The following is a 27,643-nucleotide window of genomic DNA, read 5'->3' on the forward strand; positions in this document are numbered from 1 at the left end:
TTCCCACAAGGCACATTAATTAAAAAGGGAAAATGCACCCCGGCACAGTGGCTCACAACTGCAATCCCAGCACCTTGGAGGCCGAGGCAGGTGGATCACCTGAGGCCAGGAGTTTGAGACCGGCCTGGCCAACACGTAGAAACCCTGTCTCTACTAAAATGAGCTGGGCATGGTGGCAGGCACCACCTACTCAGGAGGCTAAGGCAGGAGAATCGCTTGAACCCGGGAGGCAGAGGTTACCGTGAGCCAAGATCACTCCACTGCACTCCAGCCTGCGTGATAAGAGCAAGACTCCGTCTCAAAAATAAATGGAAAGGGAAAATGCTAACTTCACAGTGGAGAAGGCTGGGGATGCCACTGCACTCAGTGGTGAAGGGCACAGAGTCACCAGCACCAAGACACAGGGACACCACGGCCCCTGCCACCAGCAGTCAGGCAGACCTCCGCCACGTCACGTGAAAACCGCATCCCCCAAGCTGAGAACAATCTGCAGACCAGCGGCCAGCAGTTTCAAACCATTCTGGTCATGAAAGATGAGGAAGGAACTGTCCCAGATTGGAGGCGGCAGCACGTGGACACGCAACGTGGGACGTCAGACCAGAGATGGTGAGGGCAGCGTGGGTCCGGCCAGTGCACCCAGACCACGTACTGTCCAACTGTTAGGTGAGTTTCAAGTCATTTCAAAGTAAGAAGAGAACCTGAAATGGGAGGTTCTGCGTGCTGGTTGGGGCGGGCCTGAGAATGAGCAATGCCTGCCGCCCACCCCCACAGTGGACACTCCAGCTGCCCCTCAGCCTCCTCAGTGGGGGAGAGGACCACTCCAGGGGCTCACACAAAGCTCCAAAGCAAAGCTCGAGAATGTTTCCAGGGACCCATGTGTTTATTTACAACAGCATTCTAGGGAAAGGGTAAAGAGCCCCTGTCCTCGGTGCCCAAGGGGACAGGCTGAGGCAGCCCCCACCCTCCTCAAGGCTGTTACCCCTGATGGATAGAAGGATGTTCTCTCAACACCAGAGGTCACTGTGGGGAGGCTGGAGGGAACCACAGCCAGGCAGGGCCCCGACCCCCACATCCAGGATCTGCCAACACTAGACCCTCCCTGGGGACTCCCAAGTTCTGAAAAGAAAACCAAATTCAGTGAGCCCAAGTCAGGGTCTCCGCGTTCATGCACCTAAGAGCCACATCACCGCTGCTGCCTCAGCGTAGGCGGTGGGGGATGGGCAGGACCGAGGGTGGGACCCAGACTCACCGCAGCCGCCACCACCTGGCTTTTCTACTTTGGCAAAAAGAAAAAAAGTCCTGGAAGCCTCAAGACAACAAAGTAAACGTTAGGAAATGGAAAAGACAGCAGGCTGTGCCCAACGCCCGCTCAGCAAGTCCATCCATGAGCGCTGCTGGCGGCTCCTCAGGGCCCCAGGAGCAGGTTTTCCTCAAAGCAGCCCCAGTCCAGCCCGGCTGAAGACGGCTCTCCTGGGCTCCCCTCACCAGCTGCCCTGGCTTCCACGCTGGGAAGGCAGTTGGGGTACAGTCAGGGGAGGCACCCACTTGTTGAGAGAGATGGTAGAGGGTGACATAGGGAAAGGTCGTCCAAGAGAAGCAGGCTGCGACCGGGAGGAGCCACAGCCGCACCTGCTGGGACTGCAGCCGGCCAGCCTCGGACAGGCTCCTGACGAGGAGACACAGCACAGACCGCGAGGCCAAAGGCACCTCCAGACGCAGCCGCTGCGTGAGAGTGAATTCCACAGGGTGGGCACGCTTGGATCTGGATCTGGGTGACGGTTCTGTCTCCACAGACTGGGCACTGGGCAGCTTTAGGGACTGAGGGAGCTGAGAACAGGAGGCCGGGGGCTCAGCCAGCTGGTAGGAGCAGCCGCGACCCAGTGCCTGGAATGATGGAGGAGGCGGGGTCAGTGTGGGTGGCACTGATGTCCTCCAGCATACACAGGCCTGTGGTGGCTCTTTGGGCTGCGTCTGTCCACATGGCAGGACCTCCTACCCGCTGAGGGGTGCAGAGAGGCCTCCAGGAGGTGCTTGGCAACAGGGCAGCCCTGACCCCTCTGGCTGACCGGAAGCCACACACCTGCCGCCCCAGAGTCTGAAGCCCCCTACAGTGCTGGGTGAAAAGTCCACAGGCCCCTCCTGGCCTCCTCGCTGTTGGCCCAGAGTCACAGAAATCACTCCCACAAGTGTGCAGAAACTCAACACCAGGACACAGACCCACCGCCCAACCCAGAACAGGAACAACTCGAGGCCGCCCAGGCCTGGCGGGGAGAGGAGCAGAGCGGCAGTGGCTGCCGGCCACAGCTCTGCAAGGTCAGCACGAAGGCAAGACACGGTGGGGGAGGACGGGAGCCTTTCAGCGCATCGCAGGGCGGAGGCGGCACTGCGGCAGGGCGCGGCTAGTTCCTCAAGGCAGCCAACCTGGAAGCCAACAACGGGACTTGGGTCACGGCCAGGGAAGGGCGGCCTCTGACCCCCGCATGCTCCCAGTGAGGCGCCTCCCCCAGCTGGAGTGCAGCGGCCCAATTTCTCCTCAGTGCCAGCTTTTCAAGCTGTCCTGACATGAGTGACATGCACTGTCCCACTCATACCTGTTCCGTGAGGAAGGGCGCACTGCAGACACTTGTGTGAGCGCCATGCCCCACGCCAGCCAGAGCAGGACAGGCAGCAGCGGGGCGGCTCAGCTCAGGGGTGGCCGTGGCTGGGGCCCCTGAGTCCAGATCAGTGCTCCCAGATCGGAGCCTCAGTCCAAGCTCTCCTCTAGCCTCTGACCCTGTCCCATCCCACAGCTCCAGAGTATGGGGCTGGTGACACAGCATCTCAGGGACAGACCCTACCTCCGGGACAGCTGGTCTTCCTGGCTTCGCACAGAGCTCTCGCCCACAGCAGAGGCGCCCTCAGGCAGCTGGCTGAGCTGGTCCAGCACCTCCAGGCCGTTCTCCTCGGCAATCTGCACGATGAGGCTGTCCACCTGCTCTTGCGGTGTGGTCAGGGTGGTGGCCGAGCTCATGGAGTCCTCCATCACCTGGGGACAGGGGCATGCTCTGGACATGGGTGGGGCCCAGGCCCACAGAGCCCCACACAGCCTCACCACGGCCCGACCACACTTTTCATTCCCTCCCACAGCCACCTTCATGCCCTGTTCTCTCAGTGACTCTGTCTCAGCTTCCTGCTGTTACACCCCACCCCGGCCTCTGAGCGTGCTGTGCCTGCTGCGAACACCCTTCTGCCTGTCTGCATGCCTGTTTGCCGTCTGAGCTCCTGCAGAAGGCTCCTGCCGCCCTGCCCCTGCCACCTCTCCAGGTCCTGGCAGGGCCCAGCACAGACGATGCTTGGTGACGTCAGGGAGCCACCCACACGTGTGCAGAGACGGTACATCCGCCTGTGAGCCCCCCTCCCATGAGCTGCCCCTCCTTGTCCCTGGCCATATCCCGAGGTCAGGGGCTACCTACCGACGTGTGGACATCCAGGTTCTGCACCTGCTGCTCAAACCTGTCCATCACCGTGGAGACCTTCTGCAGGTCCATGGTACTCAGGGCCTTGTCCAGGGCTTTGGTCACCTGGGCCATGTTCTTGGTCACCTGAGACAGGAGAGGGTGCAGGAGGAACAGGATGAAAGGCAAGCAGAGCTCACACACCAGGAGGGGAGAGCTGCGGCATCCCAACCCCAACCCACAAACCCCAGCTCTGGACTGAGCCATCGCCGGTCCTAAGGAGCCCCAGTGTGGGGCCACCGGAGAAATGGCTGCCGCCGTGGGGTCTTCAGGACTGCTGTGCTCTGCTGGCCCACTCACTGTGTGAAGGAAATGCTCTCGACAGAGCGAAGGCCCCACTGTGACATCCCCTGCCCCAGCAGATGAGCCTGGCCATGCAGGCCCTGCATCTTGTGGGAGTTTGCCAAGTCCAAGGCCTGGCCAGGCACAGTCAGTGGTTCACCCCCTAATTCCAGCACTTTGGGAGGCTGAGGTAGGAGAATTGCTTGAGGCCAGTTTTGAGACCAGTCTGGCCAATATAGAGACCCTATCTCTACAAAAAAATGAAAAATCAGCCGGGCATGGTGGTTGATGCCTGTGGTCCCAGCTACTTGGGAGGCTGAGGCAGGAGGATCACTTCAGCCCAGGGGGTTGAGGCTGCAGTGAGCTGTAACTGCACCACTGCACCCCAGCCTGGGTGATAGAGCGAGACAGTCTCAAAAAAAAGCCCAAGGCCTATGAGGAAGCCCTTCCTGGGGCATCAGTGCAAGCTCAGGTGCAGCCTCACCTGCATCTCTGCCGGCATTTCCTGCCCCGTACTGATCCAGTGTCCAACTCTGAGCTGCCCCAGATCCAGACCACAGAGGCCACCCCTGCCTCAGCCAGCAGAAGCCACCTCTTGGGCACCAGGTCCCGCCTCGGCCAGCAGAAGCCACCTCTTGGGCACCAGGTCCTGCCTCGGCCAGCAGAAGCCACCTCTTGGGCACCAGGTTCCTCCTCAGCCAGCAGAAGCTGCCCCTCGGGCACCAGGTCCCGCCTCAGCCAACAGAAGCCGACCCTCGGGCACCAGGTCCTGCTTCAGCCAGCAGAAGCCATCCCTTGGGCACCAGGTCCCGCCTCGGCCAGCAGAAGCTGCCCCTCGGGCACCAGGTCCCGCCTCAGCCAGCAGAAGCTGCCACTCGGGCACCAGGTCCCAGCACTCACCCCCTTCATGGTCACAGCCGTCTGCACCTTGGAGGCCACTGCGTCTACACGGGACGCCATTCGAAGCCAGTTCACACCTTCGTTCTTCTTGCGGATGGCGTTCTCGGCATACACACGGGCACACTCTACATTTTTCTGCTGAAGGGCCTGAAACCCGAGGAAAAGTGGCTGGAAGAACTTGGTGGTGCTTGTGCCCACAGCTAGCAGCCAGGTGGTGAGCTCTCCCAGACACCACTGGCCACAGTGGGTGGGTGTCTCCAGTCCTCTCCCATGTCTTCACCAGAAATGTCTGAGCTAAAAATGCAGATGCCCAGGCCCCAGCCCAGCCCCCCACGCAGGCTTCTGCTCCCCCCGGCACCTGCCCCCAGCACTCCACGGGGCAAAGGACACAGCTGGCGGCACTCAGAGCCTGTGGGAGGCAGCTCTCCAGTCCCTTTCTGCCTGGGAGCCTGGCTATGGGTGAAGAGTTACCGAAGTCCAATACCCTGGGACTGACTCCACCCATTACGCAGTTGTAAGAACTGTACGAGATCCTATCTTCCTTTATTTTTTATTTTTGTTTTTCTTAGAGATGGAGTCTCACTCTGCGGCCCAGGCTGAAATGCAATGATGTGATCCTGGCTCACTGCAACTTCCGCCTCCTGGGTTCAAGTCATTCTCCTGCCTCAGCCTCCCAAGTAGTTGGGATTACAGGTGCTCCCACCACACCTGGCTAATTTTTGAAATTTTAATGGAGACAGGGATTAACCATGTCGGCCAGGCTGGTCTCAAATTCCTGACCTCAGGTGATCCACCTGCCTCGACCTCCCAAAGTGCTGGGATTACAGGAATAAGCACCACGCATGGCCTAGATCCCACCTTTCCTTCTGCCATGTCCATCATGGGGAGGGGACCCCTGTGAGCCTCCAGCCCCATCCCACCCATGGGGGTGTGGCATCATACCTCTGCCCAGACCCTGATGCCCAAGGCACCAGCTCCATAGAAAAAGAGAGCTAAAAATGATAGGATGAGCCAGGCATGGTGGCTCATGCCTGTAATCCTGGCACTTTGGAAGGCCAAGGTGGGAGCATCATTTGAGGCCAAGAGTTCAAGACTGGCCCGGCCAACATGGCGAAACCCTGTCTACAAGAAATACCAAGATTAGATGGGTGCAAGCCTGTAATCCCAGCTACTCGTGAGGCTGAGGCATGAGAATCTCCTGGACCCGGGAGGTGGAGGCTGCAGTGAGATGAGATGGCACCACTGCACTCCAGCCTGCACAGCAGAGCAAGACTCCCTCTCAAAAAAAAGAAATCATGGCGAGGATTAAATCATGATGTAGAAAGTGCCCTTCCCCTCCCCAAAAGGCATCAAAATGAAACAGGAAACAAAAATAAGGGCAGAGGACAGAAGAAGACCCAGGAGAGTTATGGCCCTCAGGCCCCGGGCCTCACCTTCTTCACTTTGGCCTGCTCCGCCTTGGAGTCCTTCTCCGCCTTCTTGGCCAGCTTCTCTAGCTGCTTTGCTGTGAACTGAGCAGAAACCCAGTGTCCTGGGTCAGAGGTGCGGAGCCCAGCCCCTGCTCTCCACACCCACACCTGCACCATGCAGGTTCCTAAGCACCCATCAGCCAGCCTGGGCCCAGCACACGGCAGGGAAGGTGTGAAGCCTGTGGGCAGCGAGAGATGGCACCAGCTCAAATGCCTCAAGATGGCACTGCTCTGCCTCAGGCCCTGTCTGGCTTGCCTCCAGTGTCTGTCCTCTCCATGAACACCCTCACCCAAGGCCGCCTCCGAGCGGAAGGGTCAGAAGCGTCTCACTCTGGTCTCGACTCCTGCTTGTGGATGGCTTTTCAATGTAGAAGAAAACTCCTCTCAGGCTACCCCCACGTCATAACACAGAATTCCAGGTAAAAACACACCTGAAAGTATTACCTTGAACGACGAATGCTGGGTATGCAGCGGGTTGCTGGGTAGCCCACGCAGCTTCTGGGACCTAACTGCTCTGCTGGAGCCACAGGGCAACAGGGCCTCTGGCAACCCACCTGGAGCCACAGACGCCCTGGTACTGGGTAGCCCTGCCTACCATAGCGCCTCAGGGCTCAGGATACAAGCAGGCCTCAGGGGGTCACCCCTGTCCCCAGTGCATCTGACAGGCCCGCCGTGATGGGAGAACACCCCAAAGCTGCATCAGCAGCTCCTACAGTCACTCCTGCCCAGCAGCTCAGAACCAGCGACAAGACAAGATAAAGCTGGCGGAGCCACCAGGAGCACGTGCCCGGGAAATGCACAGAAGCCTGTCCTGGAACCACCACCCACGTAGGAGGAATGCTCAGAAAGCACTCCTTCAAATGATCTCAAAGGATGAGTCCACATTAAAGTGTTAAGAAGTGCCCAGCGGAACGTCCAGCGTATAATTCCCAAGTTGTCTTTCTTAAAGGTAACACTTGGTCTTTCACGGGTGAGCCTAAGGATCTGCCTCCACTTGGCCTGAGACAAGAAGAGAGCTAATATGTCACCAAGCCGGCTCGGCTCAATAAGCCCCTCCTTGGTCAGCAGTCCGAGCCCTGTGTAGTGGTCACTCAACTGTTAGGTCATCTGCCCGGCTATTTCTGTGGCTCTGAGTGCGTGCAGCTTAGACTATCTGTCTTCACCAGAACGGGGCGGGATGAGCGGACATTCAGTACATACCTTCAACTGGAACAGGGTATCTGCAAAGAAAAAGGGAATGTCTGAAGATTTGGGAATGAGACGTTACACTCCTAGCAAGCAGGACTCTTTAGAATCCTTCTAGACACCAGGAGCTATAATAAACACATCCACAGACACACCCACCTGGGGTCTGCAGGGAGTCCCCAAATGGGAGGCAGAACACAGATGAACGTGCCAGCCCCGGCCCCTTGCTAGCACAGGGCCAGCAAATACAGACCCTCCCTACCCGTTTCCTTGCTGGGAACCTGAGGATGGCACCAGACAATCTCAAAGGGTCAGGTGAGGACAGAGGAGGCCACGGCCACGGTTAGAATCCAAAAGACAGAGGTTTATAATTAATGCCACTTTGCTAAGAGCCTTGGGATTCTTCCCCAATTTAAAAGTTCACCTGTAATCCCAGCACTCTGGGGGGCCAAGGCCAGTGGATCACTTGAGGCCAGGGGTTTCAGGGCAGCCTGGGCCAATTTAAAAGTTGGGTACCTGATAGTCTACTTTTTACAGACTTTTTCTCCCCAAAGTAAATAGATACAAATAGCAAGGTGCTAACTCTTAGGCATCAAAGAGCTGATTTCCACCAGGCATGGTGGCTCAAGCCTGTAATCACAGCACTTTGGGAGGCCGAGGCAGGCAGATCACTCGAGGTCAGGAGTCCAAGACCAGCCTCAGGAATACAGTCAGACCTCATCTCTATTAGAAAAAAATATGTTTGGCTGGGCGTGGTGGCTCACATTTCTAATCTCAGCACTTTGGGAGGCTGAGGTTAGTGGATCACGAGGTCAGGGGTTCAAGACCAGCCTGGCCAAGATGGTGAAACCCTGTCTCTACTAAAAATACAAAAATTAGCCAGGCGTGGTGGCACATGCCTGTGATCCCAGCTACTCGGGAGGCTGAGGCAGAGGCTGCAGTGAGCCAAGATTGCGCCACTGCACTCCATCTCACTCTGTCGCCCAGGCTGGAGTGCAATGGTGTGATCTCTGCTCACTGCAACCTCCACCTCCTGGGTTCAAGCAATTCTCCTGCCTCAGCGTCCAGAATAGCTGGGATGAAAAAAATGTTTTTTAAAAAGTAGGATTGATCTCAATTCATTCAACTGCTAAATTTGGAGAGTGACCCTAATACCTGATTCCTGAAAGGGCTTTTACCACATATTCCAGAATGAGGTGACTGAGCATTCACAAATGCAAATCAAAGCTCCAAGCTGAGACCTCCTGCCGTTGCAATGAGCTCTGTGCAGGGTTCAGTCTCTCACCTGTGAAGGCAGGTATGGTCAAGGCCAAGTTCAATCTGTCGTCTATCAGTGCAGGTGTTGTCAAGGCCAAGGTGATCTGTGACTCTGGGAAACAGCCAACCCGACCCAGGTGCACAATGCAGGCCAGGCGGGCCTTCCCATCCAACTCGCTTCAGAGTGCTGGGGAGTGTGCCCCTCTCCACCTCAGCTTTCTCCTCTAGCCATATGTGTGGCAGCACAAAAACCCAGTTTGGGCAAAATTTGACATAGGCTTCAGAAAAGTCCCCTCAAAATTGCTGAGTGAGCTGTGGAGGGAAAAGCCAGCTTTTTTTTTTTTTTTTTTTTGAGACAGAGTCTTGCTCTGTCACCCAGGCTGTAGTGCAGTGGCACAATCTCAGCTCACTGCAACCTCTGCCTCCTGGATTCAAGTGATTCTCCTACCTCAGCCTCCAGAGTAGCTGGGATTACAGGTGCCTGCCACCACGCCCAGCTAATTTTTATATTTTTAGTAGAGACGGGGTTTCACCATGTTGGCCAGGCTTGTCTCAAACTCCTGACTTCAAGTGTTCCAACTACCTCAGCCTCCCAAAGTGCTGGGATTACAGGCGTGAGCCACCACACCCAGCATAGCCAGCATATTTTTTGTGAGGGGAGGTAAATGCTATCTTTCATCTTCTCTCTGAGGCAATTTGTAGAAAATTTCTACACATTTCCTTCATGATGATGACACAGTGGTACTATAGCTTTTCAAACTTCAACAAGTATTTTTAAGAGCCTGCCTATCGCACCCGCCCATCAGCGTTTCAGCAGATGTAATACTTCATTTTTCAGGATTCTTCCTGTTCTTTGGTGTCCCTGAGCACAGAGCAGGCCCCAGGTGGAGAGGGTCAGGACCAGAGCATCCCACTGCCTGAGCTGCTTGCCCCACACTGGCTCCTGCTCAGGTCTGTTTCTCCATCTGCAGAATGGACACTTACAGGTCCTATGTCAAAGAGCTGCTGTGAGCAGTGCCTGGCACTGAAGGATCAGTTTTTGTCTGAGCTCTTCTGATTTGTCGTGATGCTGTTTGGGGGCAGGGGCTGCAACTGTCACAACTTTTTCTTGTGCCCTCTGACTCGACATTCCAGAGCCCAAAAGGCTGAACAGGCATGCTGCCAGTTCCCTGTACCGAACTGTTGGGGAAGAGTGCCTGATGCTGAGGAGTGCCAGGAGCCAGCAGAAGGGGAGCAGTCGACAGGGGTAAGGGTCTTGGGTCAGTGGTGAGGGGACGAGGTCCGGGTAAGGGGTCCCCGGTCGGGGTCTAGTTCCGGGGGGAAGGGGTTCCGGATCGGAGGTCGAGGGCCAGGGAAGGGGTCCCGGGTCAGGGGAAAGGATCCCGGGTTGTGGGCTGGGGGCCAGGAAAGGAGTCCCGTCGGTGATCGAGGCCCAGGAGAAGGGGTTCGGGTGGGGATCGAGGCCCGGGAGAAGGGGTCCGGGGTCGGTGGTCGAGGACCCGGGGAAGGGGTCCCGGGTCAGGGATCGGGGGGGGCCAGGCCTGGGGGAAGGGTTCCAGGTCAGTGGTCTGGGGAGAGGCCCGGGAGAAGGGGTGCGGGTCGGGGATCGGCGATGAAGGCCCGGAAGAAGGGGTCCCGGGGCGGTAGTCGAGGCTCCAGGATAGGGGTCCCGGGTAGGGGATCGAGGGTAGAGGCCCAAGAGAAGGGGTCCCGGGTCGGTGGTCGAGGCCCCGGGGAAGGGGCTCCGGGTCGGGGATCGAGGGTCGAGGCCCGAAAGCCCTCCCGAGCCCCGCCCGCGGCCTCAGGTGGGCGGAGCCCGCATCAGTGGGAGAACCGGCCCTGCCCCGCGCGCGATTCCCCGGAGGGCGGCCACGACCTCTTACCGTCCATGACCACAATGATAGGAGCAACACTCGGAGAGGGGGAGGGGACGCGAACTCCGGGTGGTGTCAGGTCCCGGCGGCGATTGAACCGACCAAGCTGCGCCCGGCGGGGACTTCCGGGGTCACTGCCCCGCTTCCGGGCGCACGGGCTGCTCTCGCGAGAGGATGCGGCGGGCCCCGCGGGAGGGGCGGGGTGGGGCTACGCTGCGCGCGGTTGCCATGGTGATGCGCGCCGCGGACGCCAGGGCCTTGTGTGAGTCGCTCCGGGCTGCGCGGCCACTGAGGTGCGGCGACCCGGGTCTGCGCCCGCGGGGGCGGTGAGCTCGCCTATGGGCCTTTCCAAAAGCAAAGAGAAACCCCGGAAAGGTAAAGGGGGCGCCGGCGCTGGGCTCCCCGCCTCTCCGCCCCTCGGAGCGGCCCAGGGCGAGGCCGGGCGGGGCGGCGCGAGCGCGGACCGTTCCTGGCCCCGGGTCCGCCGCCGCCGACGGCGCTGATAGTATTTTCCCGCCCGAGGCGGAGACGGAAACGGAGCGACTGGAGACTCCAAAGCTTGTTCTGGACCCGGGCGGGCGCCTGAAGACGCCGGGACCCGCCGTCCTGTGTCCGGTAAGTCCGGCTCTGACGCGTGGTCCGTGCGTTTCAGGGGAGGAGCCGCCCAGCTGTTCCGCTCCCGGGGCCGCGGAGCGGGCGATGGAGAAGCCGGCCCCGGAACCCAGGCGGGCAGAGCGGGGGTCGGAGCGGCCTGCGGACGGCCGGCACCCGGGGCCCAGGACAGCGCGGCGCCCGCCGGAAGGTAGGACGCGCCGGGAGGGAGCGGGGCGCGGTCGGGGACGCTGGCACCGGGCGCGGGCTCTGCGGGGGAAGCCGTTTGATTAGGAGCCTTACGTGGCAGTGAATGCCCCGCGATCGTGGTTTGCGGAGGTGAGTTCCCGAGGGGCGCGGGCTTCCCAGGTGCTGGAGGGGCTGCGGCGGCGCCCCGCGCCTCACCCGAGGTTCTCCCGGGGCGGGTCCGCTGCTGCCGCTGAGCGCCCCCCGCCCGCGCCCTGGGGCAGAGCCGTGGGAAGCCGGCCCGGCCCGGCCCGAGCGCGCGGTGGAGGGTGACCGAGCACGTGGACCCCGGCGACGGCCGGCTGCGACCGGGCCTGCGGTGTGCGGGGAGGATGAGCCCCCGAAGGAAGAGGAGACCAGAATACAGAGTTTTCCACGTGGCTTGGGGAGCTGGAACTGTGAAGTGTTTTAAAGAGCAGAGGGGGGCTGGGTGTGGTGGCTCAGGCCTGTCATCCCAGCACCTTGGGAGGCTGAGGCGGGCAGCTCACCTGAGGTCAGGAGTTCAAAACCAGCCCGACCAAGATGGTGAAACCTCGTCTCTACTAAAAATACAAAGGAGTTAGCCGGACATGGTGGCAGGCGCCTGTAACTGGGAGGCTGGGGAAGGAGAATCACTTGAACCCTGGAGACGGAGCTTGCAGTGAGCCGAGATCGCACCACTGCACTCCAGCCTGGGCGGCAGAGCGAGATGCCATCTCAAAAAAAAAAAAAAGCAGGTGCTGCCCGGCGGGGTTGTTCACACCTGTTGTCCCAGCTACTTGGGAGGCCGAGGCGGGAGGATCTTTTGAGCCCAGGAGTTCAAGACCAGCTTGGGCACCATAGTGAGACCTTGTCTTTGCAAAAAATGAATATATAAAAGTAAGGCAACGGCAGCATGATATGCTGTGTTACCAGTAGGGGGCAAGTTCCCAGGAGGGTGGTTCCTTCACAGGCCCCTTGCTGTGGTCTACTGGGAAGCAGAGAGGCCGTGCAGCAGGAGTTCCAGAACCTGCAGAGCCTGCCATCTGAGGAGATTCGGGGCCTGTGCCAGGAAGAGTTGTTTCCATTTCATGACAAGAGCAAACCCCTCATGGGTCAGACAAGAAAGAATGGCAGGGATGACTGGCCTGCTGGGCAGAGGGTCTGGGCCTGGGCTGGTTCAGACTGGCATGCTTGTGGGATCACGCGCTGGAAGGAAGAGGCTCCGGGCCTTGGACTTGGAAGAAAGGCATGGGTTTGAGTCCCCAGCTTCGGAACCCCTCACTGGGGGGTGGAAATCACCCTAGGACGGCAGTTTGAAAATGCCGCCTGTCTCTCAGCTTGTAGCTGAACGTTGCAGAACAGCCAACTAAACTGAGCTTTAACCCAGGGATTTAATGTGTCACAAATGAAGGGTCAGAGGCAGGGTTTCTGGGGTGCCTTGCTCATTAGCACAGCAGTGACATTAAGGGCTTTGCAGGTCTCCTCTCTGCCACCCTCAGTGTCAGGGACGTCCTCCTCCACAGTCCCTGATGACTGTACAGCTCCCATGTGCAGGCAGGCCTGCGTCTGCTCCAAGAGGCATTGGTCTTTGCCTTATATTAGCAAGGAAACCTTTCCAGGAAGGCTTTGCCTGCCCAGCCTCTCTAGGATGCACTCAACTTTGCCGGTCCGCCAGGGGTGGAGGGAGCTGTGAAGCTCAGAAACGCGCAGGACCTCTGCCAGCAGCGAAAGTAGGGAAGGGCCCCAGCAGTGTCTGTCACGCTGTGGGGGGGGAGGGGGTAGGAAGGCAGACGAGAAGGGAAAACAGAAGAGCAAGAATTAGGACAGACTTTCAGGAGGGAGGATGAAGTGTGCCCATTCTCCTCCCAGTGACGGACTGAGTGAGTGAAGTGTTCGTGTTCTCCACGCAGTGACGCACCCAGTAAATGAAGTATGCATGTTCTCCACGCAGTGACGGACCGAGTGAGTGAAGTGTGCGTGTTCTCCACACAGTGACGGACCATGTGAGTGAAGTGTGCGTGTTCTCCACGCGGTGACGGACCATGTGAGTGAAGTGTGCGTGTTCTCCACGCGGCGACGGGCTCAGTGGGTGAAGTGTGTGTGTTCTGCATGCAGTGACTGGCTGAGTGAAGTCTGTATTCGCCACAGTGACGTGCTAACATGTACGTATTCAATGACACGCTGACAGACAGTGAGGAGCAGGAGCAGGCTACTCACTTGGTTCCCACACTGTAAAGGAGCCACCAAGATGGGACACTGAGGATAGCCAGGGGAAGGATGAGCCATATTGCAATTCCCCTTAGATAAAATGGCCAGAAAAGACACACTTAGCAGAGATGAGAGCTGGCCACGACTGAGCACAGGGCGCTTGAGGGGTGATAGAAATGCTTTCAGACCTGAACCTGAACCTGAACCTGGGAAGCCCTGTAGTTAGCAGTCCTGGTCCCTCAGCACTTCCAAACCAGGAGCCATACTTGTGAGTGAGCGAGCGAGCCATCAGCGATTCCATGCTCTGGCTGGAATATTGAGTCTTCACAGCTTGGGCAGCCAGCATCAGCATCCACTCCCAGGAGCCACCCTGGACATCTCAATGAGTATTCAGATGCCTGCAACTGCCTGGGCAACCGCAGGTGAACCTGTCCCGCCAAACCTGTCCTGAATGCATAAATCATGAGAAGAGGAAATCATTGTTTTAAGAAAATCGATGCTAAGGCTTAGGGTGAGTTGCCGTGAAGCAGTAGTAACCAGAACAGAGGGGCTAAGTGACGAAGACAAAGTTTGGCTGTAAGTTAATCTTCGTGGCAGCTGTTGGGATATCGATGTGGTCTGGCTGTGTCCTCACCCAAATCTTTTTTTTTTTGAGAGGGAGTTTCGCTCTTGTTACCCAGGCTGGAGTGCAATGGCGCGATCTCGGCTCCCCGCAGCCTCCGCCTCCTGGGTTCAGGCGACTCTCCTGCCTCAGCCTCCTGAGTAGCTGGGATTACAGGCATGCGCCACCATGCCCAGCTAATTTTTTGTATTTTTAGTAGAGACGGGGTTTCACCATGTTGACCAGGATGGTCTCGATCTCTTGACCTTGTCACCCAAATCTTATCTTAAATTCCCACGTTGTGGGAGGAACCAGGTCGGAGGTGACTGAATTATGGGGGCAGGTCTTTCCTAAGCTATTCTCATGATGGTGAATGAGTCTCATGAGATGTGATGGTTTTAAAAATGGGAATTTAAAACATTTTTTGTTTTAAAAATAAATAAACGAAAAGCAGGAGTTGCAATTCTCACATTTGATAAAATAGATTTCAAAACAACAAAGATACAGTGGTAAAAGGATCAATGCAACAATAAGAGATCTTAATACCCAGATACATAAGACCCATAACGAGATTTAGACTCAACGAGACAAAATTAATAAGGATATCCAGGACTTCAACTCAGATCCGGATCAAGTAAACTCAATAAATATTTATAGAGTTCTCCATTTTAAATACACAAAATATTGATCGGCCATTATTAATACCCATTTTTAGAATGAAGCAATATTCCTGTTCTCTCTCCCTCTTTTTCTTCCTTTCTTCCTCTCCTTCTCTCCTTTTTTTACTTTTCAACATCCTAGTTCCTCACCTCTACTCAATACATTCCTCTGAACACCTGATTCCTTGTGATTCTCCCGTCCCACTGAAACCTCCAAAAAAAAAAAATTTATGTAGTTTATTAGACATTTCTCAAAATAAGACATACATGTGGCTAATATAAATATGAAAAAACTGATCGACATCACTAATCACTAGAGAAATACAAATCAAAACACAATGAGATACCATCTCAAATGAGTATGAGTGACCATCACTAAAAAGTCAGAAAGTAACAGATGTTGGTGAGATTGCAGAGCAAAGGCAATGTTTATACACTTTTCAGGAACATACATTACTTTGGCTACTGTGGAAAGCAGCGTAGAAATGTATAAAAGAACTTTAAAAAGAACTACCATTCAACCCAAGAAAAAATAGAATTCATTATAGTCATAAACAATATGACATGATCATTTTGGACACACTAATGAAATATAAAAATTACTTGTGTAAATTCAGGGCTCCCAACGTTACTTATACAAATAAGCAGATTTTGACCTAACAAAAAATTACACATCAAAGTGAACAATGCACATATTTGTGTATACATGTTAAATAATTTGTGTATACATGTTAAATACTATTAAGGGATAAAAGACATTCAGGGCTACATTAAAATTATCTCTTGACTCTAAAAAAGAACAATTAAGCTTTTTTTTCCTCTTTCTACTTGCTTAAAAAAAAAAAAAAAGGGAATTTCCCTGCACCACCTCTCTCTCTGCCTTCTGCCGTTCATGTAAGATGTGACTTGCTCCTCCTCTCCTTCCGCTGTGATTGTGACGCCTCCCCAGCCATGTGGAACTGTAAGTCCATTAAACCTTTTTCCTATATAAATTACTCAGTCTCTGGTGTCTTTATTAACAGCCTGAAATGGACTGATACAGATACATTACCGTTATCGCTAGTACTTCTGTATATGCTTAAATTTTTGCATTACAAAATTCGCAAACATTGTAGAGATTAACATGTCACAGATTTACAGTCAGCTTATTCCAGAATGTTGGAAATTCTACCACAAATAAAGAACTTGATAAAAAGGAGGGGAATGTTAGAAGGAAACCCGAGGGACCTGGGACCTAGGCTTGGTCCCTCCTGAAACAGTTAAATTGAGTATTTGATGATCAGTCACTGTGTGGCAACGCTATTGAAGTTATGCCAAAAAAAAAATCCCTATCCGACCAAAGAGATATGCTGCAACGTTTATGGGTAAAAACGTGTGTCTGAAATTTGCTTAAAGATATTCAGGAGGCTGGGCTCCATGGCTCCCGCCTGTAATCCCAGCACTTTGGGAGGCCAGCACGAGTGGATCACTTGAGGTCAGGAGTTGGAGAGCAGCCTTGCCAACATGGTGAAACCCTGTCTCTACTAAACATACAGAAAAATTAGCTGGGCACGGTGGTGTGCACCTGTAATTCCAACTACTTGGGAGGCTGAGGCAGGAAAACGCTTGAACCCACGAGGCAGAGGTTGCAGTGGGCCAGGATCATGCCACCGAACTCCAGCCTAGGTGACAGAGCAAGACTCTTAAAAAAAGAGGAATTAAAAAAGCCGGGCGTGGTGGCTCACGCCTGTAATCCAAGCACATTGGAGGCCAAGGCGGGCAGATCACCTGAGGTCGGGGGTTCAAGACCAGCCTGACCAACATGGTGAAACCCCGTTTTTATTTATAAAAATAAAAAATTTTTAAAAAGGGAAAAAAATGAAGATAGAAAAGATAAAATACTGACCAAAGCTGAGTGCTGCAGAAATGCAGGTGCTCATTATACTAAGTGTTTGAACACTTTATTTAATAATTTATTTATTTTTGAGATGGACTTTCGCTCTTGTTGTCCAGGCTGTAGTGCAGTGGTGCGATCTCTCCTCTTGGCTCACTGCAGTCTCTGCCTCCTGAGTTCGAGTGATTCTCCTGCCTCAGCCTCCTGAGTATCTGGGATTATAGGTGTCCGCCACCACACCTGGCTAAATTTTTTTTTCTATTTTTAGTAGAGGTGGGGTTTCACCATGTTGGTCAGGCTGGCCTGGAACTCCTGGCCTCAGGTGATGTGCTAACCTCAGACTCCCGAGTGCTGGGATTACAGGCGTGAGCCACCGCACCCAGTGTGTTTGAACACTTTTATGACACTTTTATGAAGGTACGGTATGCTGAATTGCAAGAAAATTTGGAAAAAGTAGAGAAATGGAACACCTCTATCAGCTACTGAAAAATATGCTGAGTGAGAAGGCCATTCGCAGAAAGTCACATGCTGTATGATTCCATTTCTATGGCAAGATTATAGACATGGAGGCCAGATTGTTAGTCACCAGGGGCTTGGGGTTGGGGTGGGGAGAGGGCATGTCTGTGAAGTGGCAGCCGGAGAGAGGTCAGAATGTTGGTTGTGCCGGTGGCAGTTGATTGTTACATAAAATGTTAGCTCTGGGGGCCAAGCGCAGTGGCTCATGCCTGTAACCCCAGGACTTTGGGAGGCCAAGGTGGGCAGATCCCCTGAGGTCAGGAGTTCCAGAGCAGCCTGACCAACATGGTGAAACCCCATCTCTACTAAAAGTACAAAAATTAGCTGGGCGCTGGTAGTCTGAGCTACTCGGGAGGCTGAGGCAGGAGAATTGCTTGAACCAGGAAGCCGGAGGTTGCAGTGAGCCGAGATTGCACCACTGCACTCCAGCCTGGGCAACAGAGCAAGACCTCGTCACAAATACCTAAAAATAAAATAAATGTTACCTTTGGGGAAAACTGGGTGAAGGGTACATGGGGCCGCTCTATACTAATTTGTAAACTTTCTGTGAATTTATAATTATTTAAAATTAAAAATATATCCATTTATAATAAAATGTTCCTGTGTGTAAAAAAAAAAAGCAGATAATGAAATAGAAAATATGGACAAGAATAGGTCCCTACTCAGTATATATCTCTATGTGTGTATAATTAATATATGATAAAACTGGTACCAAAAATAAATGGGAAAAGCAAGGATTCTGTAGTAGATGATGCTAGGAAAATTGGCTTCAAGGGAAACAAGTTGGATTGTAATCTCTTGCCACATACCGAGATCAGTTCCAAATTGAGAAGAGTGGATAGACCAGATGCAGTGGCTCACTCCTGTCATCTCAGCACTTTGGGAGGCCTAGGCAGGCAGATCACTTGAGCCCAGAAGTTCAAGACCAGCCTGGGCAGCATGGTGAAACCCAGTTTTTACAAAAAATACAAAAATTAGCTAGGTGTGGTGGAGCGTGCCTGTAGGCCCAGCTTCTCAGGGGGCTAAGACAGCAGGGTCCCTTGCCCCAAGAGGTCGAGGCTGCAGTGTGCCAAGTTTGCACCACTGCCCTCCAGCCAAGGTGGCAGAGTAAAGATGCTGTTTCAAAAAAAAGTGAATAGAAAAAATGTAAATATTAATCTGATTTCTCAATGAGGAACACCTTTCTAGGCTCCAAGCAAGAAAGACAGTGCAGATATTGAATCATTTGACTACACTGAGTTGCTAAACAGCCCTCCAAAGACTATCAACAATTGTAAAGCAAATGATAAGCTCAAAAATAAACTTAGATCTGAGAGGGGCCAAACAATATCCTGTTGGCTACGGATGAGGGCTCTGACACGGTGTGGAGGCCCACATCTTCTGGCAGGCGGTTGGGTGATGAGGTGACAGGTGGGACTGCAGGCATGTGCCACCAGTGCAGGACAGCCTGCACCATCCCTGCTCCGGTAAACAGCTCTGTGTCACCCTCCCCTCCAGTGTGGATGGAATGAGGAAGAGGTAGGTGTGTCTCTCCTGAAGTTACTCATTCATCCATTGAGTTTGACGTGATCAGAAAGAGAGATGATCCTGGGTAAGCCTTACCTGAGGAGGGAAGCCAGATGGGAAAAGTGTCAGAGGCTTTAGGCCACTGCAAGCTTCAAGCAAGCACCTTCCAAAGCCAGCAAGAAAATGGGAGCTTCATTTCTTGAACCACAAATACATTCTACCTACAACCTGAATGAGCTTATGTGAGGACCCTCCGGTTCCTCATGAGAATGTAGCCCAGCTGGCACTGGAGTTCATGAGCCCCAGCCATGCCACACCAGGACTCCTGACTGTAAGCTGTGAGACGGCCAATGGATGTGCTGATTTCAGCTGCTGAGTTTGTGGTGGTTTATTTTGCAGCAATAGAAGTATACGTAATACTGTCAAGAACGCTGAGTAGAGTCACATTTCTTTTTTTTCTTTCTATTTTGTTTTTGAGATGTTCTCACCCAGGCTGGGGTGCAGTGGCATAATCTCAGCTCACTGCAGCCTTGACCTCCTGGGCTCAAATGATTCTCCCGTCTCAACTCCCTGAGTAGCTGAGGCCACAGTGAACACCACCACACCCAACTCTACAAAATGTTTGTATCTTTTGTAGAGTTGGGGTTTCATCATGTTGCACAGGCTGGTCTCGAACTCCTGAGCCCAAGCAATCTGCCACTTCAGCCTCCCAAAGTGCTCGGATGTTGGGTGTGAGCCACCGCGCCTAGCCCAAGATTCACATTTCTTTCTTTGAGATGGAGTCTCACTCTGTCACAAGGCTGGAGTGCAGTTGCTCGATCTCAGCCCACTGCAACCTTCTCCTCCTGTGTTCAAAGGATTCTCCTGCCTCAGCCTCCCAAGTCGCTGGGAGTGCAGGCATGTGCCACCACGCCCTGCTGATTTTTTTTTTTTTTTTGAGACGGAGTTTCGCTCTTGTTACCCAGGCTGGAGTGCAGTGGCGTGATCTCGGTTCACCGCAACCTCCACCTCCCGGGTTCAGGCAATTCTCCTGCCTCAGCCTCCTGAGGGACTACAGGCACGCGCCACCATGCCCAGCTAATTTGTTGTATTTTTAGTAGAGACGGGGTTTCACCATGTTGACCAGGATGGTCTTGATCTGTTGACCTCGTGATCCACCAGCCTTGGCCTCCCAAAGTGCTGGGATTACAGGCTTGAGCCACCACGCCCGGCCTGATTTTTGTATTTTTAGTAGAGATGGGGCTTCACCATGTTGGCCAGGATGGTCTTGATTTCTTGACCTTGTGATCCACCTGCCTCAGCCTCCCGAAGTGCTGGGACTTCAGGCATAAGCCACCACACCCAGCCCAAGGTTCACATTTCTAAATGAAGAAACCTTAGCCTCTGAGGAAGATAAAGAGTCTTGTTTTAGACTAGAAAATTTCAGTAGAGTAGATATGTTAACCTTTGCCAAATCAACACCAAGTCAAAACACAACAGGTCTTTTGGGAATAACAGCAGATTATTCAGAGGTTCAACTAAAGAATATGAATGAGTCCTAATGTCTGGGGAAGAAAAAGAAGAGGAAAAAATTAAAATGAGGCCAGGTGCAGTGATTCATGCCTATAACCCCAACACTTTGGGATCCCAAGGTGGCCAGACCACTTGAGTTCAGGAGTTCGAGACCAGCCTGGCCAACATAGTGAAACCTGTCTCTACTAAACAAAAATTAGCTGAGCGTGGTGTGGGGCAACTGTAGTCCCAGCTGCTGGGGAAGCTGGGGCAGGAGAATCGCTTAAACCTGGGAGGCAGAGGTGGCGGTGAGCTGAGATCGCACCACTTTATTCCATCCTGGGGGCCAAAAGTGATCCTCCATCTCAAAATAAGGAATAAAAATGAAAGAGCAACATAAAACATCCGGAAAAGCAGAGGCATGAGGCGGGTGGACCCTGTGACACCCAAGTGGGTTAGAGTAAAACAGGTCCCGGAACAGATGGAGGGAGGGGCAGAGCGCAGGACTCACGTCACGTGGGAGTTGGCAGTGACGCATTGTAGGGTTCTGTGAGCCGCTGCCGGCTGGTGCGGAGACGAGAAATTGTAGAAATAAAAGACACAGAACACAGAGATCGAGAAAAGAGAGTCTGGGCTCGGGGTCCACTGCTACCCAGATCGCGGAGACCGGCAGTGGCCCCGACCTGGACGCTCTCACTTTTACTGAGTCGCAAATCCAGGGGCAGGGTAGGTAGGGCGTGGTCTTGGTGGTTGGAGACTAGGGGGAGGGTGGATGGGGCGTGGCAGTGATACCGTCAAGTACATCACGTGTCATTCAGGTAGAGGCTCCGGAATGTCTGGCACCCGAAGTGAGGTAAGGAGCACAGTGCATCAGCTCCTTTTCCATACTTACCAAGAAAGAACTAAAACATGAAGATTTATGTTACTGTTACTGATTATCTTTTGTAAGAAAAAAGGAAGCAGGTGCAGAAGCAGAACATGAGAGTGGACATGGAACGTGACCACTGAAGCACAGCATCACATGGAGACAGTTAAGCCCCGGGATGTCTGTGGGCCTCCCTGACAGCCGTCAGGCCTTACCACAAGAGCTTGGAGAAGCGGAGTTTTCTCCAAACTTCCCCAGGAAGGAGATGTCTCGGCCATCCTGGACGTCTCCTTCCCTGGCTGGCTAAACATCGGGCGCTTTCCCAGTGCTGGCACTGCCGCACAGCAGAGGCGCCCTCCAGCAGCCCTCATGCGGGCGTGACCGACGGCTTGGAGCATGTTGCCTTAGTGTCATTCATTTCAGTGTCACCCCAGGTTCACGCTTCCGACCCGAGAGGCATTAGTAACGGAATTAAGATCACCTGTGAATAACTAAGATCACATAGGAATGACTAATTACTCCGGTTATATTACTAATTACTTTTTTCTTCATTATTTTTTTTTTTTTTTTTTTTTTTTGAGACGGAGTTTCGCTCTTGTTACACAGGCTGGAGTGCAATGGCGCGATCTCGGCTCACCGCCATCTCCACCTCCTGGATTCAGGCAATTCTCCTGCCTCAGCCTCCCGAGCAGCTGGGATTACAGGCACTCACCACCGTGCTCAGCTAATTTTTTGTAATTTTAGTAGAGACAGGGTTTCACCATGTTGACCAAGATGGTCTCGATCTGCTGACCTCGTGATCCACCCACCTCGGCCTCCCAAAGTGCTGGGATTACAGGCTTGAGCCACCGCGCCCGGCCTTTTCTTCATTATTTATATGGAAATAGGCTGAGGCCTTTCGCTCCTGCCTGGGTGCCTATGGGATCTCCCCCTACAATGCACCACATCAGCTACATGGGAAACGTGGATGGTGCTGGACAGCTGACTTGCTGACGTAGAAAACGAGGCTTAACACTAGTACCTTGGCCAAGCGCGCTGGCTCACGCCTGTGGCCCCAGCACTTTGGGAGGCTGAGGCAGACGGATTGCTTAAGTCAGGCAGACAGATCGCTTGAGTTTGACACTAGCCTGACCAATATGGTGAAACCCCATCTCTACTGAAAATACAAAGATTAGCTGGGCCTGGTGACAGGCACCTGTAATCCCAGCTACTCGGGAGGCTGAGGCAGAGAATTGCTTGAACCCTGGAGGCGGAGGTTGCAGTGAGTTGAGATCCAGCCACTGCACTCCAGCCTGGGCCACACAGCGAGACCCTGCCTCAAAACAAAGAAACAAAACAACTTAAATGTAGGATCCCTTGCTCCCAGGAGGAGGTCAAGGTGGCAGTGAGCTTTGATTGTGCCACTGTACTCCCGCCTAGACAACAGAGCAAGACTATGTCTCAAAAACAAGCCTGGGCAATGTAGTGAGTGAGACCTTGTCTCTACGAATAAACAGTTTTTAAACGGGGAGGGAAGATCACTTGAGCCGAGGTGGGTGGGGCTGTGGTGAGTCTTGGTCATGCCACCACCTTGCTGTTGTCACAGGAGTCTAAGGGTGTTCCTTTGCCAGTCAGCTCTGTGGCCACAGCGCCTCTGCTTGGGTTTTGCTGACGCCTGCTGCACTTGTACTGCCCACTCGGCCCAGCAGGCTGCACTCAGCTCACACTGGCTCAGATCCCACACCTGCCAAGGGCTAGCCAGGCATAGAACAGCGAGTGGTGTGTGCGTGAGTAAGTGCAGGGTCCAGCCACCATGCACAGCCGGGCACAGGCCTGGGGTGGTCAGCTACAGGTGCCAGCGTAGGTGCTGGCTCTGTGTGAGGCTGTGGCTGGACCAGGCGTTCCACATGTGGCTTATGCTGCAGGCCCCATATATGAATGGGGAGAATGCAGTGGCACCCAGGAGATTGGAGATGCCAGGAACCACAGAGCCCCAAAGAGGGTATCAGAGCCCTGGCCTCCCCAAATGGCCGCAGCTCTTCTCTCCTTGTCGCCTGCAACGTGGCAAGTGGAGGGGAGGAGGGCGTTTCAGCCCTGTTTGTCACAGCTCTTTCAGTCCTGCCATTTGGCGGGTCCCAAGTTCTTGTCCCCCTCCAGGAAGAATCAGGTACGTGGACAACTGGCGGGTGAGACAGGTGGAGAGGAGCTTCACTGAGCAACAGAACGGTTCTCAGGAGACCCAACGTGGGTAACTCCTTTCTGCCGGCAGGTTGTCTCAGTGAGATGAGGAGACCCGACTGGGTAGCTCCTTCCCCCACAGCTGGTCATCCTGATGTCTCTCTGTGAGTCTGGCTGAGTCCAGTATTTTTATGGGCTTCAGAAGGGAGGAAGTACCTGCTGACTGGTCCATGGGCAGCCATCGATGGGCAAGAAAAAGCACCGTAAGTTCTCCCTCTGAGCCACACACTCCACCCAGAACTGAGCCCAGCCCCCAGGCTTGAAGCTGTCCCTGGCTTGAAGATGGGGCTTCATCAGGGACCTGCTCCTGTCTACCCAAGAGCCTGTCTGCCTCCTGTCGCCATCAGTCGTGTCGTCCATAGTGCCCAGGCTGTTGTGCTGAGGGATGCTTGCAGGCTCAGGCCGAGCTGCCCTCAGGCCCCGCCTTACCTTCCCCGTGCTCGCCAGCATCTGAAGTCCAGAGGGACCCGAGACGGCAGGGGCCTTGCTTATCAGCACTGCCTTGAGCGTATGCACACCCACCCAGGTTGCAACAGTCCCTGGGCTTGGCCTCAGCTTTGCTCTGAAATTGGAGCGGGCAGTGGGAGCTGGGAGAGGCCAGATGATGGGAGCAGGCACTTCTGAGTCTGCAGAGGCTGGAGGACTTCCCAGGCCCTCAGAGCACAGGGATGCCCAGGGCCACAGCTGCAGCTGGGAGGGGCTCCTGCCCCACCAACTCGGGAGCGGGTGGAGCTCCCACCTGCTCCTGGCTCTTGTAGGCTCTGTGGGGCATGCAGCCCCAGCCACGCTTTGTCTGCTGCAGCTGGTGACTTCGCAGCAGCTGCTCCAGGTGGCTACCCCTGCCCTCACTGCCTGGGTGACCAGAGTGAGACCCTCACTCAAACCAAAAAAAAGGAAAATGGGCAAATGTTTTTATAAGTTTGAAACAGGGAACCTCTTTCTCAGTTCATAATCTCTTTGTGGAAAGGTAAATTGATATAATCTTTTTTTTTTTTTTTTTTCTGAGACAGAGTCTTACTATGTTGCCAGGCTGGAGTGCAGTGGTGTGCTACCCCCGTCTGACCAGCCTTGGGCAGGTGACTTGGCCTGTCTGTATCTCAGTTTTGTCTGTGAAATGCGGGTCATCAAGGACCTACACCTAAAGCTGCTGTGTGACATTATCCACCGTTCTAGAGCTCAGAACAGGCTGCAATAAAAACCAGCACTGTCAGCCAGGCACAGTGGCTCACACCTGTAATCCCAGCACTTTGGGAGGCCAGGGTAGGCAGATCATGAAGTCAAGAGATTGAGACCATCCTGGCCAACATGGTGAAACCCCATCTCTACTAAAAAAAAAAAATGCAAAAAGTAGCTGAGCATGGTGGTGCGCACCTGTAGTCCCAGATACTTGGGAGGCTGAAGCAGGAGAATCACTTGAACCCAGGAGGCAGAGGTTGCAGTGAGCCAGGATCGTGCCACTGCACTCCAGCCTGGCAAAAGAGCAAGACTCCATCTCAAAAATAATATTAATAATAGTAAAATTATGAAAATAATAGGCCGGGCATGGTGGCTCATGCCTGTAATCCCAGCCCTTTGGGAGGGCATGGTGGGCTGATCACCTGGGGTCAGGAGTTTAAGACCAGCTTGACCAAAATGGAGAAATCTGGTCTCTACTAAAAATACAAAATTAGCTGGGCGTTGTGGTACATTCCTATGAGTCCAGCTACTTGGGAGCCTGAGGCAGGAGAATCACTTGAACCTGGGAGGCAAAGGGTGCAATGAGCTGAGATCGCACCATTGCGCTCCAGCCTGGGCAACAAGCGCGAAACTCCATCTCTAATAATAAAGGCAGCACTGTCGTTGCTAGCTGTCCATCCCACCACGTATCCAGGTTGGTGAGATATTAAGTGTCCCCACAAAGCAAGCTGTAAAACAACCTGACCGGTGTAGTTACATTTTTTGAAAAGGTGACTGTGTGAGTCCTCTGATTCCATATTACAAATACGTGTGCAGAGAGAGAGCTCCACCCTGCTCTCCCAGACGCCCGAATGGCTGTGCCTAAGCTTGTAGCAGTGGCACTCCAGGAAGGGGCAGGCGGCAGGCCGGGAGAGCAGGTGGTGAGGAGCACTTCTGCTTTTACTTGATAGCATTGAGCAAGCTCAGCAGTTTCACAGGTCTCTGGCATTCCTTGTAATCTTAACAAGTTTAAGAAAATGTGAGCAACATCAGAAATGTCCATTTCTAGAGCATTCTAATTGATAAAGTTCTGTACAGAGGGCTTTACCAGGCTTAGAAACCTTTGGAGTGGTGATGGTGTATCTGAAGCTGAGGCTCCGAGACAGCTCCTGTCTCGACATGTGCCCTCTCTCCTCCCTGTGCCGGTCACCCTGACACCAGGCTGCACGCAGTCTCTTCACGGCGGAGAGTGGGAGTGTTTCTCTTGTTTTCTTCCCTGAAAAGAGGTGTCTGGCACCAGCAACCCTCGTGGCTGAGTTGCAAATTCGTTTAAGCTCTGGAATGTTCACGGACAGTTTTGATCACTTTTGGACTCCTGTTAACCATTTCTTCTGCTAACCAGAAATCTAATTCCTTCACTCTGACCAGTGGCAGGAGGTATATGCATCATGGAAGGAGCTTTACATACATCTGCTAAATGCCTGGATGTTTTTTCCTCTAGAGAAACCTGATGTAAAGCAAAAGTCCACCAAGAAGAAATTCGTCATTCCGCACATTATCATCACTCGGGCCTCGAATGAGTCGCTAGTCAGCTACAGTTCCAGCGGAAGTGAAGAGCAGAGAACCATCCGGGAACCTGAGGACTGGGGCCCCTACCGGCGACACAGGACCCCCAGTACAGCAGATGCCTATGATTTACGTTTCAAAAAATAAACGGACACCCTTGCATAGCACCCGTTACTCCCCATGATAGGCGTGTCGGGAACGGTGGCGCTGCCTGAGCAGAACAGCCACCCACCCTCTGGGAAGCCATGTTCCTCTTCTCCAGTGCTCTCTGGGAGGGTCGTACCAGGGCCACCCCAACCCTGTGAGAAGCCATGGCCCATTCTCTAGTGCCATTTGGTCCAGCCTTCCCCAGAGTTGCTGGTGGCTCAGTCGAGGCAGGAGTGACTAGCTCAGAAAGCGAGCTCTGTGGTGACAAAGGAATGAAGGAGTATGTTCCTGTTGGGAGTGGCTGGCTGTGCAGAGTGATGGACAGCAGATGGCGGACAGTGAAGACACTTTCCCTTCACTTCAGGAGAGTGTGGCGTGAATGCTTGGACGTTATGGTGAATGAGATGTTCCACTCATAAACTGGAAGTAAAAAGAAAAAAAGTGATGAGACGCCCCACAAACTTGGGAGTAAGTTCAGATTCTAAGAGCTAAACCTTAAGACGGAACATGCCAGAGCAAAGAGGTGCAGAGAGTCCCCTAACAGGGCCCAGGGCTCCTAGCTTGACTGTACTCTGACTCGGCGTATTAAGAGGCCCCGAAGAAGAAAGTGGGATGTGTTCTGGGGCAGGGGGCAGCGACCACACTTAGATGTTGGAAGTGGCTTTGTCAGTGCTGTCCCGGCTTTCTGGCCCACAGATGAGGGCTCCTGATGGTGGAAGGTCACTGAAGGGTCCTGAGCACAATGGCTGCACCCTCTCCAGCAGCCATCAGGTGAGGCTACATGCTCTGCCTGTGTTGCCTGAGAGAATGCCCTGCCCTGTCTGGAAGGCTCATGCATCTAGTGACAGTGTGTTAGCTTTGTTAGTTTCTAGTCTGGCCAACAGGCTTTCATGTGATCTCCCAAGATAACGCTTGCTTCAGTGGCCAACAGACCGATGGGACAGTAGCGTGTCCACCAGAGTCCCAGACATGGACTTCTCAGGTATCAGTGGGAGGGAGCCTGCTGCCTGCCACACACATGCAGTTCCAATCTAGACAGGCCCATCTGGCACATACACACATACACAGGCCTCAGGAAATGTGAAGCGCCAATAAAACTCAGGACGCTAATTTCACTGTGCCAAATGAAAAAAAAATAAGCTGAAAGATGAGTCGCACAAGAAGCTGCTTTCTTTTTGTTCCTAAGCAGAGAGCTACAAATAAAATTTCTCCACAGGGAGCTACTCTTTGTTCACCTTAGGTGAAGTGCCAATTTACTGGGCAGCAGATAAAAATATAAGTGACTCTTTCCTACCTGCTCCTTTTCTCTTGTAACGTGGATTCAATGATGTAACCACACCCTCCATCCTTCCCCTTCAGCCCTCTTTTCCCCTTTCAATACTGCAGCCCTCAACATCATCTTTGGAGGAGGGCACAGACCTGGCTCTCAGGTACACATCCTTAACCTTGGTTAAATAAACTAAGTTGAGGGATACCTGTCTGAGATACTTTTTGGTTTACAAATTGGCGACCATGAAGGGACTCAGAGTGTAGGTGGCCCTGAATTTGGCAGGTTTCCTACTGTGCTTAGGACCAGTTTT

At 53.7% G+C, this 27,643-nt stretch overlaps 3 protein-coding genes across 4 annotated transcripts in view; 2 read left to right on the plus strand and 1 right to left on the minus strand.

Moving 5' to 3' along the window:
* Positions 1 to 861: 861 nt before the first annotated feature.
* Positions 862 to 10,597, minus strand: CHMP1A (charged multivesicular body protein 1A). Of its 2 annotated transcripts, XM_002761270.6 has the most exons (7): positions 10,471 to 10,597; positions 7,346 to 7,365; positions 6,110 to 6,187; positions 4,677 to 4,823; positions 3,453 to 3,581; positions 2,838 to 3,025; positions 862 to 2,421 (listed from the first exon to the last, which is right to left on the minus strand). In XM_002761270.6, exons 1-7 carry the CDS (start codon positions 10,475 to 10,477, stop codon positions 2,400 to 2,402), a joined length of 591 nt encoding a protein of 196 aa, XP_002761316.1. In that variant the 5' UTR covers positions 10,478 to 10,597; the 3' UTR covers positions 862 to 2,399. The 2 variants fall into 2 exon arrangements, with proteins under 2 accessions (XP_002761316.1, XP_078214203.1); XM_078358077.1 differs by lacking the exon at positions 10,471 to 10,597 and having other exon boundaries at positions 6,110 to 7,366.
* Positions 10,598 to 10,694: 97 nt separating this feature from the next.
* Positions 10,695 to 26,090, plus strand: SPATA33 (spermatogenesis associated 33). Its single transcript, XM_002761280.6, has 3 exons — positions 10,695 to 10,836; positions 11,114 to 11,263; positions 25,852 to 26,090. The coding sequence occupies exons 1-3, from the start codon at positions 10,800 to 10,802 to the stop codon at positions 26,061 to 26,063; spliced, it is 399 nt and encodes a 132-aa protein (XP_002761326.3). The 5' UTR covers positions 10,695 to 10,799; the 3' UTR covers positions 26,064 to 26,090.
* Positions 10,927 to 27,643, plus strand: part of CDK10 (cyclin dependent kinase 10) — a 34,488-nt gene continuing 17,771 nt past the window's right edge. Inside the window, exon 1 of the mRNA XM_078358075.1 lies at positions 10,927 to 11,076. The gene's annotated coding sequence lies outside the window, so the exon portion shown is untranslated. The remainder of the gene's footprint in view (positions 11,077 to 27,643) is intronic.

This window comes from Callithrix jacchus, chromosome 20 (assembly GCF_049354715.1).
Source record: "Callithrix jacchus isolate 240 chromosome 20, calJac240_pri, whole genome shotgun sequence".
NCBI lineage: Eukaryota > Metazoa > Chordata > Mammalia > Primates > Cebidae > Callithrix > Callithrix jacchus.